At 39.6% G+C, this 15,293-nt stretch overlaps 1 protein-coding gene across 1 annotated transcript in view; it reads right to left on the minus strand.

The window, feature by feature from the left end:
* Positions 1 to 15,293, minus strand: part of hfm1 (helicase for meiosis 1) — a 192,005-nt gene that overhangs the window by 17,470 nt on the left and 159,242 nt on the right. Inside the window, exons 24-27 of the mRNA XM_060829604.1 lie at positions 8,186 to 8,271; positions 5,909 to 5,992; positions 5,446 to 5,603; positions 1,953 to 2,056 (exon numbers count right to left, since the gene is read on the minus strand). Of these exons, the coding sequence (XP_060685587.1) occupies positions 1,953 to 2,056; positions 5,446 to 5,603; positions 5,909 to 5,992; positions 8,186 to 8,271 (432 nt within the window). The remainder of the gene's footprint in view (positions 1 to 1,952; positions 2,057 to 5,445; positions 5,604 to 5,908; positions 5,993 to 8,185; positions 8,272 to 15,293) is intronic.

A 15,293-nucleotide genomic window follows, 5' to 3' on the forward strand; every position in this document is an offset into this window, starting at 1 on the left:
GTCTCTTTGTTCGACAACACTCCCCATGATCTTACCAGTAAGTGTATAAATCCTGTCCTGATTTGCCTTTCCAAAATGCAGCGCTTCACATTTATCTAAATTAAACTCCATCTGCCACTCACAGATTGGCCCATCTAATCAAAATCCCGCTGTATTCTGAGGTAACCTTCTTCGCTGTCCACTACACTGCCAATTTTGATGTCACTTGCAAACTTACTAACTATACCTCCTATGTTTACATCAAAATCATTTATATAAATGATGAAAAGCAGTGGACCCCAGTACCGATCCTTGCGGTGCACTGGTCAGTCTGAAAAGCAACCCTCCACCATCACCCTCTGTCTTCTACCTTCGAGCCACTTCTGTATCCAAATGGCTAGCTGTCCCCGTATTACATGTCATCTAACCTAGTTAACGAGTCTACCATGGGGAACCTTGTCAAATACCTTACTAAAGTCCATGCAGGTCAATCACTGCTGAGTAATTATTTCCACAACAGTGGAAGGTTCTGATGTCAGGGTCCAACAGGGCACAATCCTGTCAAGGTCAGCACATAATTTTATTTCTCCTGGCTAAAAATCTTAAGGATGTTCTTAATGCTCATGTCAGCCAGGTGTCAAGTGGGAGCACTCACTGCGAAGTCATAGGGTATGGCTAAAATCCAACTCCAAGACATGGGCAATTCAGAAGAAGTGCTACACAGTCAGTGGGGCTCTCCTTTTACTGATATACCCATTCTTGGTTTGTGAACATCGAAGGCATGTCCAACATTTATTGCTGACCCCTCATTGCCCTCAAGAAGGCTGTGGTTAGTTTGACTTATGAGTGGACAATTTCCATGTCATCAACTAGTCTGTGCCATAGCCATTAGGCTAGTGTGGGGCACAAGTCTTTAGTACTACTGCTAGCATGTTGTCAGGGCTCATAGACATTTGTATCCAATGTTATCTGCAGTTTCTTCCTATCATGTGCAACATTCAATGAAATGCTAAATGAAGCATGGTCTGCCTTTGCAAGTAGATGTAGAAGATCCCCTAGCACAGCTTTGAAGAACAGCATGGGAGTTATCGCTTGTGACCTGGCCAATATTTATTGATCAACTTCAAAAAAGGCTTTCCTGGTCACTACCTCATTTCTGTTTGTTTATTCACTCACGGATGTGGGTCAGCATTTAATGCCTAGTTGTCCTAAATAAGGTGGTGATGAGGTGCATTCTTGTACCAGTGCAAGTTGTATAGGTACAATCACAAATTTTTAAACTTGATACAACTAAGTGATTTGCCATACCACTTTAGGGGGCAATTATGAGTCAACTACATTGCTGTGGTTCTAGAATCACAGTTAAGGATGGCATTTTTTTTTCCCAAAAGAACATCAGTGAGTCAGATGTTCGCAATGATTTGATGGCAATCATCAACATTTTAATTCCAGATTATGACTGAATCTAAAATCTACCATGGTAGGATTTGAACCTAGTCCCCAGAAAGTTGGTCTCTGGATTACCAGTCTAGCAACTGTCTAGGCTATTGGTTCCCGTTATCGTGTTTTGGAATGTTCTGAAGTTGTGAAAAGTGCCAGAAATGTAAGCTAGTAACTTTTCTTGTATGTTCTGAAGTTATTTTGTTGCTGATGCAGGTCTTCATCTTTAGATTTTAAGAAACAGAGATTGCAAACTTTCCAGAATGCATTAAAAAAAGATGCATGGAATAATGTGAAACAGCTAAACAAAGGCAAAACTGGTCAGAAGAATAACTGCAGAAACTGAACTACTCGAGGTAATGACATACAATTTACAACTGTCAGTATTATATTAAACAGAGCTCTTTTATAAACTGGTAAAGGAGATATCACAGCAGTTGGAAACTGTCAAAGGGTTCTGTCCTCAGTTGTTGAAATTGTTGTTCTTTAAATATAGATTAAAAAATTACACTGACAGCATAAACTTGACTTACCATATTCAGAACTTATAAGATTAACACTTAATTCTTCACCTTTGAAGGCCCTTTTAACTTCAATTTTCTTCATCCAGCTTCCTGATTTCAGCAGGGCTGAATCTCTAATGATAGGACAAAATCAGGATTAGTACCCTGGTGCATTATTCAGAAGTGCACTAATCGAATTGGTGCTTAGGTATTTAGAACAGAAATATTCTTTTCTCATTTCTTGGCTTGGATCATGAAGGAGAATCTCACTTCACATTGGGTGAGACAGCATCTGAATTTCCTGCATATGCTTGGAGTGTCTTAACTGTTTCTTCCCCACCTGATTCATACATGTGGTATTTAAGGGTCTGGGGCTCCTGGATGATAATGGTAATAGCCCAAAAAGACAGGATCTGCTGGAAGCCTACTCTGACTCTACTCTACCACTTGAATGTCTTTGTAAAATTCCCAGGCTGTTCCAAGGGCTTCTTAAGCACATCAATTATAACACTTCAATCACATTAGCAATGCTCACAGCTCTTCTAATCTTACTGCAACATTGGTAGAATTTCCCGAAAACAACAAATGCTGAAGATCACAGCATGGCCAACAGCATCCATTGAGAGAAAGCAAGCTAACGTTCCAAGGCTAGATGACTTTTCATCAGAGCTCTGATGAAGAATCGTTTCGACTTGAAATACTAGTTGTTTTTTTTCCCATGGATGCTGTCTGACCCGCTGTGATCTCCAGCACTTGTTATTTTCAATACAGATTCTAGCATCTGCTGTAATTTGCTTCTACATTGGTAGAATTTCCTATTCTGTGAGATAGGATTACCATCATGTTGCAGCCTTTCAGGAGACTGCTCTGCAAACTATATGACATCTCAGTTCAGGAGATTGCTGCAATTGTTTGTGCTTTTCCAGCACCAACTCTTGACTCTGATCTCCAGCATCTGCAGTCCTCACTTTCTCCTGCAATTGTTTATGGTCCAGTTGATATTAGCCCAGCAACAGCATGGATTCTACACTGGGGTATTCATGGAAATAAAATTATTCTTGGCTGTGGTAACTACTAAAAAGCCCACAGGGATTCACAATTAATCTCCCTATGGAGCTCATTGAGTGTGAGTTCCCTTGATTCCAGGCAGCTGCCTGCCCAGCTGGAACTCATTGCCTGAATCCCTTACAAAGGAGACCCTCTTCTCTGCTAATTGCCCTTCTTCTGCAGTAATGTTTGTGTCTAGGTATTATTGGAGAAGGTGATGCTCTCAATACCTTTAGAGATGAGTGGGCACCATGGGGCACAGTGCTTTATATCACCCTGCAACTTCATTTTGATTTAGTCCCTTTTTGTGCTCCCTGGCCCCTTTCTCATTTTTGATGCTTTTTTTAAATTCAGGATGTGAGTGTCAATGACTGGGTCAGCATTTGTTGCTCATCCCTCATTGTCCAGAGGGCAGCTGAGAGTCAATTACATTGTTGTGGGTGTGCAACAATATTTAAGCCAGACCAGGTAAGGCTGGAAGATTTCCTTCCCTGAAGGATGTTAGTGAACCAAATTGGTTCTTTTCTGGCAATTGACAACTGTTTCATGATCAAAAAATGAAGTGCTGGAAAAGTGTAGCATCCAAGAAGCTTATGCTTGTTGACTGTCCTCCTAAGATGCTGCCTGAGCTTTTCCACTATCTGGGTGTTTTACTGGTGGTGGTGGTTAGTAGTTAACAAAACAGTCATGGGGATTTGGTGGTGGGAAGGTTGTTCAGTTGTGTGTGATAGCATTTCTAAGTATGAAAACAATAAGGCAGACCCTATTCCCAATGGAGAGCTCTTTATGTGGGACCTGGGTGAAGGATGAAGCTGTCCCTTTTATAATAGCAGATTTTTGTTCTTCATGGATTGTCATCCCAACTATTTATTTTGTGGTGCTGAGGAGACTGTGGATCAAATGTATTTTGGTTTCATTCCCTGTTCAGTTATTTGAAACATTTTTTTTTATTATTGTGTTTTTGTTTGCACGTCAGCCCTATGCTCCTGATCTTTTTGGGTATCCGGTGTGGTCAGATCGGAGGACCTCCTTGTGGGTCTGCTCCTGTGCCTGACTAGACTTGCTATAAATAGCTCCACGTGGTGAGGTATGAAGGCCAACTGTCTGCATCTCTTCCATGATTACATTGGTGCCTGGGTTTGCCTGGAGAGGGAGCACACAGCATCCATTAATGCTCTCAATGTCTTGAGAGGTGGGCACCATGGGAGATGCATTTATTTCCCCCTCCAACTCCATTTTGAGTTAGTTCCTCCTCAATCTCCCAACACAATCTCACTTTTAATGGTTTGCATTGCCCAGAACAGGCTTTGCATGTAAACTTCTAATTGGATGCATGGGTGATTACTGGTGGTGGTGGTTTATAGTTAAAAACAAAACCAAAGTCATGGAGATATGGTGATTTCATGGAAGTGATGAAATTTTGCATGAGAACACTTCCAGATATAAAAAAGACAGATCCGGTGCCTGTAACTTTGCAATTAAATACCTAATTGGCTGCATAGGTAATTTAGTTATTGGATCAGTTAGTGGAAAAAAAAATCAGTGATCTGATGGCGGGAAAGTCATTCAATTGTGTATAATCAATGGTCTCGAAAGTAAAGCAGACCCTATTCCCTATTTTGGATATGAAAGAAAATGAATGGGTCTAGAGAACTGTCTGTCCTGGGATGGCATTAGCCTCTGTACATCATGAGTAGTGGTGGTATTTTGGTGTGCAACAATAAATTTCCAGATGGGTTTCCTGAGTTATTAAGGCTTAATACAGTTATTAAAAGTAATATAATATTTCTACATTCCATAGTTTTGCTCTCCTCAAGCCACATACATCTACCAACCAAAAAGTTAAATATAATGATCATGTTCAGACCTAAACTGAGCAATTTAGTCAATAGGAAAACAATAATATTGTCAACTTAAAAACAGGTCAGCAGCAAAATATTTTGTGAATCATCTTTTCAGGATCAGTGGGCAAATTCAAAGCCACTGACATATTTTTATTCCCCTCAATTTCAGCACTAACATCTTTTTGTGGGATTATTCTACCATTGCAGTCTTCTGCTACCTAATGCATCTGCACTAGTATCCCAAAGCTCTGGACGAAATATCATGCTGTACTACATTGCCATTTGCTAGTGGCCCCAAAAATGGAATTTTGCCTGAATAAGATTAATAATTCTAAATCCAAATCATCAGTGTCATCACATAAGGGTTAATTATTTCAGCTCACGCAGTAAAACAGGTCTGATGCACAACCAAGGGGAATTCAGACTGATTTCTTGGATGGGATTACTGCATATGTATTAAAAAAATCGAGAAATGGTTTCTGACAAAAAAACAGGTAGTTTTAATACCAATGTAGATTGAATGCAGACACACAGTTGAGGTTTTAAACCTGACAAATAAGTTTTGAAAAATTAACTATTTCCATTTGCAAGCTTCCAGATGATGCTGCACCTTAATAGATTTAGATACTTGCGTGATTTTTTGTTTATAAACAACTTGGTTGTCTGCATCTCCTATGATTAGAGAAACGTGGTGATTGTCAGGTGCTGTTCTCTTTTCCCATAGTTGTTGGTAATTTGTTAAGGTAATTTTCACAATGATTTCTGCCACTGAATCATGGTATCTTGCAAGCTTCAAAAGAAAAAAAAATCCAAATTAATGAATGCATAATCTATTTTCTAATAATCAAAGAGCTTAAAAACATCAATGAAGGAAATATTCTATTTGTGATTTGTAGCATTATTTTAAACACGAAGAATACTTGATTTAACTATCATGAATCATCAAAAGTTTTCCTTGTATAAAGAATTTAAGTCATAAATAATTACAATTATAACAAGCAAAAATATGAACAAATCACTTTTTTCTTGTAAATACTATTGGGCATCCATTTGACTACAAAGGAAATCCCACAGTACCAATAATCCAAAGATTACCTGTTCAACACTGAGTTCATACTTTGGGAGATGAAGAACAGATTCTCTTATTTGGTTTCCAAAAGGAGGATGTCTGTTTACAATCTACAAAAATAACAATGACCATGATTCTCCCCTTTCATAGAACCTTTATGTATTGACTATAATGCAATAAAAAGTATTTGAATCTAAACTGAGTCATTGTGTAAAAATGTGACAAATATTTCAACACATGGTAAACAGATCTATACAGTGTGGTGAAAATATACTCAATCTCATCCTCACCAGTCTGCCTGTTGCATACACACCTGTCCACAGTGCCCACCCCAGAGAGCTTGTAGAGACAAAGTCATGTCTTCACATTGACAACCTCTCTATTTTGAGCACTACCACTGAGCCAAACGTGATAGATTTTAATCAGATGCAGCAAGTCAGGATTGGGTATCATGTTGCATCACAGCGTATCAGGAACAGCAGAATTATGGTCCAATAAATTCTGCAATCTCATGACCCAGCATATCCTTCCTCTACCATTATCATTAAGCCAGGAGATCAACTCTGTTTCAATGAAAAGCACAGGAGCGCATGCCAGGAACAGCACTGGGCAAACCTAAAATGAGAGGTCACCCTGATGAAGCTATAAAACAGGACAATTTATATGCCAAACAGCATAAGCAACAAGTAATAAGCAAGGCTAAGCAAATCCACAAACAACAGACCTAGTCTAAGCTTTGCAGTCCTGCCACATACAGTTGTGAACGGTGGTGGGCAATTGAACAGCTGATTGGAGGAGGAAACGGCTTCACATGTATCCCCACTCCCAATAACATGGGAGCTCTCCAATTCAGTGCAAAGCACTAGGATGAAGCATTTACAATAATCTTCAGCTACAATGACAAGTGAAAGAGCCATTTCAGCTTCCTCCAGAGGTTCCAAGCATCACAAATGTCAGTTTTCAGGGAATTTGATTCATTGTACTTATCAAGAAATGGCTGAAGATATTGGATACTGCAAAGGCTATGGGCATCAAACAACATTCTGGCAATAACATTGAAGACATGTGCTTCACAACTCTCTATTCTCCAAGCTAATCTGTTGAAGTACAGCCACAACACTGGCATCTACCCAACTATGTAGAAACTTGTCCAGGTATGTCCTGTGCATAAAAAGGAGGACAAATCCAACCCAACTAATTGTTGCCCTTTTGATCACCAGTAAAGTTATAGAAAGTGTCATCAACAGTCTGATCAAGCATTATTTGCTTGGTAATAATCTGAAGCTCACTGAAGCTCAGAGTATTATGCAAGGACCATTAAACTCCTGACTTCATTAAAGCCATAGTTCATACATTGACAAATTAGCTCACTTCCAAGGTATGGTATGAGTGACTGCCCTTGACATTGGAAAATATCATTAGTGTCGCATTAAAAAACCTAGCAAAATTAAAGTCAATGCAAATCAGGAAAAAATCTCCCTGGTTGAAGTCATACTTGGTACAAAGGGAAATGTGGGATGTCAGTCATCTCAGTTCCAGGAAATGTCTGCAAGAATTCTTCAGGGTAGTGTCCAGAGTCGAACCATTATCAGCTGCTTCATCAATGACCTTCCTTCCTTTATAAGGTCAGAAGTTAGTTCGCCGTTGATTACACAATGTTCAGTACCATTTGTGATTCCTCAAATATTTAAGAGGTCCAAATGCAGCAAGACCTGGACAATACCCAGGTTTGGGCCAAAATTGGCAAGTAACATGTGCATCATACAAGTATCAGGAAATGTTCATCTCCACTAAGCAGGAATCTAACTATTACCTCTTGACATTCAATGGCATGTGGAGTCATGGTGGTGTGGTTGTAATGCCATCTGACAAGCAATCTAGAGGATTAGGCATGGGTTCAACTCCCACTATGACAGGTGGTGAAACCAGGTTCAATAAAAATGTAAAATCTGTGAAATTTATTGCCACAAGAGGCTATGGAGGCCAAAACTGTGAGTGTATTTAAGACAGAGATAGACAACTTCTTGCTTAGCGAGGGGATCAAGGAGTATGGGGAGAAGGCAGGGGAATGGGGGTGGCTGACTTGATGGGCTGAATGGTGTAATTCTGCTCCTATATTTTATGGTCTTATTCCATAAACAGGACTTAATGATGCTTCATGAAACTTGTAATAACCAAATAATACCCGAGAGACAAATGATCAGAAACACACGGAGCAAGAGGAAAAATGATAAAAGATGCACAGAACATTCCATGAAAAAATGTTATGGAAGATTTATTAATATGGATTAATAAATTAATACCAGCTCTAATTCTCTTGCATTTGTGTCTTCTATCTTCTGGAATGTAGTAAGGCCTGCATTTACCATCGCATTGGACAAAGTAGGACCTGTAAATAGAATGACAATGGGGAATTACATTGTACATCTCATTTAAACTTTAGTAATGTTTTAGATGATAAAATCTATATGATACATTAATAATCAGGGGTACATTTTACAAGACTTTGAAGGGAACAGGAGTGAGTATAAGTGAAGGATAGTGTTCACAGAAGATTAATTCCTCTGGATATGTACTTTGAATACAGGACTACGAAATATTTAAAATGTGTGTTGATCTTTACTTGAAGCATCAATATTGATGGGTTCCAGGTGTTGTCCATATGTTTATTGTTGTCAACCAAGGAACTTGTACTTAGAATGCTTCGGGTATGTGAGGCTAAAGGTAAGGGCTGGTGGTGGTTGTGGAATGAAATAATTTGAAATAAGAAATCAGTCCTTGAATAATTTACTGCAGATTTTGAAATGAAATCTTTTTTTGCAATAGGCAAAGCAGCAAGCTGTGAAAGTTATAACATTTAGGGAACCGAATGTTCCAATGTGTTGCTACATTTGAATGCTACTGAGTAATAAATTTTAGGCAGCTTGATGGAGGTAGTCAGAGGAGAAGATTGCTACCTTCAGGCTGCTAGTCAGTCAAATATTTGGTGCACCAAGAAGAGACTTTATCTCGAAAAGGTGGTACTGCAATAGGCTCTGAGTCATTTGGACTTGGAAAATTTGGGAAGCTGGAAAGTGCACCTAAGTATTCTGATGAGGGAACAAGAAAAACCCTGGGATCAGTGGGCATCTTAAAAGAATTAAAAGTGCCAGTAATAGTTCAGTGTAACTCAGAGCAAGGATGAAGATACACACAAATTATTTTTGCTTTGTGAAGTTGAGAAACATTGGAACTTTAAGAAATGCGAGGACAGCACCAGTTTGGTGAAGCTAGTTGAAAAAGCTGGAGTTGTGCCAGTGAGTAGGTGCTTGATGTGTAGTACACCTCTGGGGAAGAGGAAGAAACAGCCAGATTCTGAACAATCTTTGAGGAAGTTCTGAAATTAGTTCTTCAACAGTAAAGAATTGGAATTCCTTGCAAAGGTTGTAATGACTAGGTGAGGAATGAATTGGCTCTCCTGTTTTAACCCCCTGGGTTTGTTGCAACAAAATGTTAAATTAATTTTATCATACAAGTTAATTAAAATGGAGTCACGAGATTATAATTAAGGAGTCACTTACAAAGTTTTTTTGTGAAAGCAAGAAATTTTAGTATTTATTAACCCTGAGAAACACACATCATCCAACAAACTTAACAGTTGTAAAGTTTAAAAGGGGAGAGAGTGTCTAATACAATAGGAAGACAAAGAGTATGCAGATTAAAAAGTTCTTAGAGTCTTCAGGTTGATACAGTGGAATCTGAGCCTACAGCTATTTAATTGGTGTCCTATATGCTCAGCAGCAGTGAAATTTGTAGAATTCTTGATTTCTCAGTGAATGGATATTTTTCCAATTTGAGGATGTGACAAAACACGTTGATGAAGGTAGAGAAGTTGATGTGGTGTACATGGATTTTAGCAAGGCATTTGATAAGGTTCCCTATGGTAGGCTCATTCAGAAAGTAAGGATGCACGGGATGCAGGGAAACCTGTCTGTCTGGATACAGAATTGGCTGGCCCATGAAAGACAGAGGGCTGTGTTAGATGGACAGTATTCAGCTTGGAGCTCGGTGACCAGTGGTGTTCCGCAGGGATCAGTTTTAGGACCTCTGCTCTGAGTGAATTTTATAAATGACTTGGATGAGGAAGTGGAAGGGTGGGTTAGTAAGTTTGCTGATGGCACAAAGGTTGGTGCAGTTGTGGATAGTGTGGAGGGCTGCAACGAGATATTAACAGGATGCAGAACTGGGTTGATAAGTGGTAGGTGGAGTTCAAGGTGGAGTGTAAAGACATTCACTTTGGAAGATTGAATTTGCATGTAGAATACAGGGTTAAAGGCAGGATTCTTGGCGGTGTGGAGGAACAGAGGGATCTTGGGGTCCACGTCCATCGATCTCTCAAAGATGCCACCCGAGTTCATAGGCTATTAAGAAGGTGTATGCTGTGTTGGCTTTCATTAGCAGGGAAATTCAGTTTAAGAGCCGCGACATTATGCTGCATTTCTATAGAGTCCTGGTTGGACCACATTTGAAATATTATGTACAGTTCTGGTTGCCTAATTGTAGGAAAGATGTGGAAGCTTTAGAGAGGGTGCAGAGAAGATTTACCAGGATGTTGCCTGGACTGGAGGGCATATCTTATGAAGAAAGGTTGAAGGATCGAGGGCTTTTCATCTTCGGAGTGAAGAAGGATGAGCAGTGACTCGATAGAGGTATACGAGATGTTGAGAGGCATAGATAGAATGGATAAGCCAGAGACTTTTTCCCATAGCAGCAATGTCTATCATGAAGAGGCATAATTTTAAGGTAAATGGAGGAAGGTTTAGGGGAGATGTCTGAGGTAGGTTCTTTACATTGAGAGTGGTGGGTGCATGGCATGCACTACCAGCTGTTGTTGTAGAGTTAGATACATTAGGGATATTTAAGTGATTCTTGGACAGGCACATTGAAGTTAGTAGAATGAGAGGAATGTAGGTCAGTCTGATCTTAGAGTAGGATGAAAGGCCAGCATCGGGGGCCTGTGCTGTAGTGTTCTATGTTCCTCTGTTCTATCACTCATAATGAGCATCTGTAAACAAAATGTGTATGCCTGGAAGCTCAGGATTGATGGAAGAATAATTACAATCTTACAAACTAAATATTAAGAATTATGAAATGACTGCATTAACATCAAAACTAATGCAACTTGGATTTAATAATGTCTGTCTGGAGAGTAAGTAGCTAAATAATCTGAGGCCTTCGACTAACTTGAATTTCTCCTTGAGAAATTTGTAATCAAATGTTATCACTTATACAAGCCCATGTTCTGAAAAGTCTGACCTGCAGAAGAATTAAACTGTTAATTTCTATTCAAGAGGACGTGAAATTGGAATAGTTCCTGGTCTACGCTGGGAAATGTGCCATTTACTGCCTTAAAAGGCATCATAGTTCTTGCCAGCTCCCGCAGAGGTAACAGATTACCTTTCTTAAGAGAGATGTGTGTTCCAGTGGAGCCAGAAAATTGAAGAAATTTAAATTTAAGTTGCCTCCTTTCCAGATTTTTTTTGATTGTTATATGGAATGGCGTGTGGCCTTTAGCTGGAATTAGTACGTGGGCCTCTAGCCTCTCACTCATTTGTTAATGGACTGAGGCTTAATTATTTACTCTGTTCCGACATTTCTGTGCAGTACCAATAGAATCCCACCATTGTTAGAAGCAAGATCATTCAGCTGAGATATAAACTGATCTCTTATTCCATTGCTATATGCCATTTTTAGCAAATGTACAGAAGTTGAAGGACTTGAGTTTTTCCGATGTCCTGGTAAACATTTCTTCTTAACTATCATCAGGAATTAAATTAACTACAATTTATCATGATATTGCCACACTGAAATTGTGTGTCCGTTTGTCTATGTCACTAAAGAGGTTATAATTTACATTAATGTGAAATGCTTTAAATGTCTCAAGAATATCAAAGACAATTGTAGAAAAAAAACTATTCATAACTGTATGATGAGACATTGTGGATGGGGCAAAATCTTATTTGAAAAATAATCTGCTGTGACAGGGGTTCTGAGCAAGGATGCTGCTGTACAGTGGTTGAAGCAAAATAAAAAATTGTGTAGAAACAGAAAGAGTCTCATTGATCATTGTTCAGGCCCAGCCCAGATGTTTAAAAGTTCCTTGGCATCCACATCTTTTAACTTCTCTAACAAAATCCTGAAATATCGGCAGGTACCTTGCGAAGTGAAGAAGTTAATGATAACTTTTGTATTGTCCTTCAGGGTGAAGGAGTTCAGAACTATTAGTTGCGTTATTGGAGTTAGCGAATAATGGAAGTAAACACTGAATACTTTAAGTCTGACAAGCTACGTCCTTTGTGCCTTGCCAAAGGTGGACAGGATCTTTGGTTAGGTGGTGAGTTACTTGTTGCACAATTCCCAGCCTCTGACCTACTCTTATGGCTACAGAATCTATATACTGCTCCGATTTGGTTTCTGATCAGTGGTAACTACCAGGATGTTGATAGCTAGGGATTCTGTGATGTCATATCATTGAATGTCATGGGGAGATGGTTACATTCTCTGTGTCTGGTTATGGTCATTGATTGGCAATGTGTGGCACAAATGGTCATTTCCAGTTATCAGATCACGCTGAATGATGTCCAAGTCTTGCTATATGGACATGGAGAATTTCAGTATCTGAGTAACTGTGAATGGAATGGAATATTGTGCAATTAACAATGAAAGCCTCCACTTCCGACCTTATGTTGGTGGGAAGATCACTGATGAAACAGTTGAAGTTGGTTAGGCCTACAATACCACATACGCAGGGCTGATTATAACTCCCAGTAAAGAATCTTCCGGATTCCCATCAACCTGAATATCGCTAGGAATCCTTGATGCCATATTTGCTCTTTGTTATAAAATAAATCACTCTCACTCTCTCGCTTCAGCTTGATGTTTGCTCATGTTTGGACAAAACAAGGCTGTAATGAGGTCGAGAGCACAGTGGCTCTGGCAGATCCCAAATGAGCATCAGTGAGTAGGTTATTACTATGGGAGTGCACTACATAGGCCTCTCAATAACACTTTTCATCACTTGACCAATGATCAAGAACAGACTAATGGAAAGCAATAATGAGTTGGATTAATTTTTGTTCTGCATTTTTGAAGATAGATCCTTGCTGAGGGGTTTTCTACATTGTCAAGTAAATATCAATATTGTAGCGATATTGGAACAGTTCTGCTATGGTATGGCTAATTCTCAACATAAATCTTTAATACTATGTTAGGATATTCTCAAACTTTACATCCTTATTAGTATCCAGTGTCCAGTGTTTCTTGATGTCTCATGAAATAAATCCAATTGGCTAAAAACTGGTATCTTTGATTTCTCATTGAAGATAGGTGCAATTGCTTCAGCTTTGATTCTTATATCGATGTTCTGGGATCCCTCATCATTGAGAATGGATATATTGGAGTCTCCTCTGCCTGTCAATTGTTTAATATTCACCATTTCCCAAATTGGTATGGCAGGACCATACCATTCATGGAATGCTTACAGGATGGCTTTTTGGAACAGCTTGTCATGGAGCCCACAAGGGAGCAGGCTATTCTGGACCTAGTGCTTTGCAAGAACCAGACTCTATAAAAGATCTTAAAGTAAGGGAACCCTGAGGAAGTAGCGATCATAATATGGTAGAGTTCAGTCTGGAGTTTGAAAGAGAGAAGGCAAAATCGGATGTAATGGTGTTACAGTTAAATAAAGGTAATTATGAGGGCATGAGAGAGGAACTGACAAAAATAGACTGGAAGCAGAGGCTAACCGGGAAGACAGTAGAGCAAAAATGGCAGGTGTCTGTGGGTATAATTGAGGACACTATACAGAGGTTCATCCCCAAGAAAAGAAAGATTATCCGGGGAGGGATCAGACAACCATGGCTGACAAAGGAAGTCAGGAAATGTATTCAAGAAAAAGAGAGATCCTATAAAGTGGCCAAGAATAGTGGGAAATCAGAAGATTGGGAAGGCTACAAAAACAAACAGAGGATAACAAAGAGTGTAATAAGAAATGAGAGGATCAAATATGAAGGTAGGCTAGCCAGTAATATTAGAAATGATAGTAAAAGTTTCTTTCAGTACATAAGAAACAAACGACAGGCAAAAGTAGACATTGGGCCACTTCAAACTGATGCAGGAAGCCTAGTGATGGGAGATAAGGAAATAGCAGGAGAACTTAACAAGTACTTTGCGTCAGTTTTCACAGTGGAAGACATGAGTAATATCGCAATAATTAAAGAGAGTCAGGGGGCTGAATTGAGTATGGTTGCCATTACAAAAGAGATAGTGCTAGAAAAGTTAAAAAGTCTTAAAATTGATAAATTTCCTGGCCCCGATGGGATACACCCTAGAGTTCTGAGAGAGGTGGCTGAGGAAATAGTGGAGGCATTGGTTGAAATCTTTCAAGAGTCACTGGAGTCAGGAAAGGTCCCGGATGATTGGAAGATGGCTGTTGTAACCCCCTTGTTCAAGAAAGGATCAAGACAAAAGATGGAAAATTATAGGCCAATTAGCTTAACCTCGGTTGTTGGTAAAATTCTAGAATCCATCATTGAGGATGAGGTTTCTAAATTCTTAGAAGAGCAGAGTCTGATTAGAACAAGTCAACATGGATTTAGTAAGGGGAGGTCATGTCTGACAAACCTGTTGGAATTCTTTGAAGAGGTGACAAGTACGTTAGACCAGGGAAACCCAGTGGATGTGGTCTATCTAGACTTTCAAAAGGCCGTTGATAAGGTGCCACACGGGAGGCTGCTGAGCAAGGTGAGGGCCCATGGTGTTCGAGGTGAGCTGCTGGGATGGATTGAGGATTGGCTGTCTAACAGAAGGCAGAGAGTTGGGATAAAAGGTTCTTTTTCGGAATGGCAGCCAGTGATGAACGGTGTCCCGCAGGGTTCAGTGTTGGGGCCACAGCTATTCACATTATATATTAATGATTTGGATGAAGGGACTGGGGGAATTCTAGCGGAGTTTGCAGATGATATGAAGTTAGGTGGACAGGCAGGTAGTACTGAGGAAGTGGGGAGGCTACAGAAGGATCTAGACAGTTTGGGAGAGTGGTCCAGGAAATGGCTGATGGAATTCAATGTGAGCAAGTGTGAGGTCTTGCATTTTGGCAAAAAGAATAAAAGCCTAGACTACTTTCTAAATGGTGAGAAATTTAGTAAAGCCAAACTACAAAGGGATCTGGGAATGCTAGTCGAGGATTCTCTAAAGGTAAACATCCAGGTTGAGTCTGTGATTAAGAAAGCGAATGCAATGTTGTCATTTATCTCAAGAGGGTTGTAATATAAAAGCAGAGATGTGCTACTGAGACTTTATAAAGCTCTGGTTAGGCCCCATTTGGAGTACTGTGTTCAGTTTTGGTCCCCACACCTCAGGAAGGACATACTG

The sequence above is a fragment of the Hemiscyllium ocellatum genome, chromosome 9 (genome assembly GCF_020745735.1).
Source record: "Hemiscyllium ocellatum isolate sHemOce1 chromosome 9, sHemOce1.pat.X.cur, whole genome shotgun sequence".
NCBI classification, from domain to species: domain Eukaryota; kingdom Metazoa; phylum Chordata; class Chondrichthyes; order Orectolobiformes; family Hemiscylliidae; genus Hemiscyllium; species Hemiscyllium ocellatum.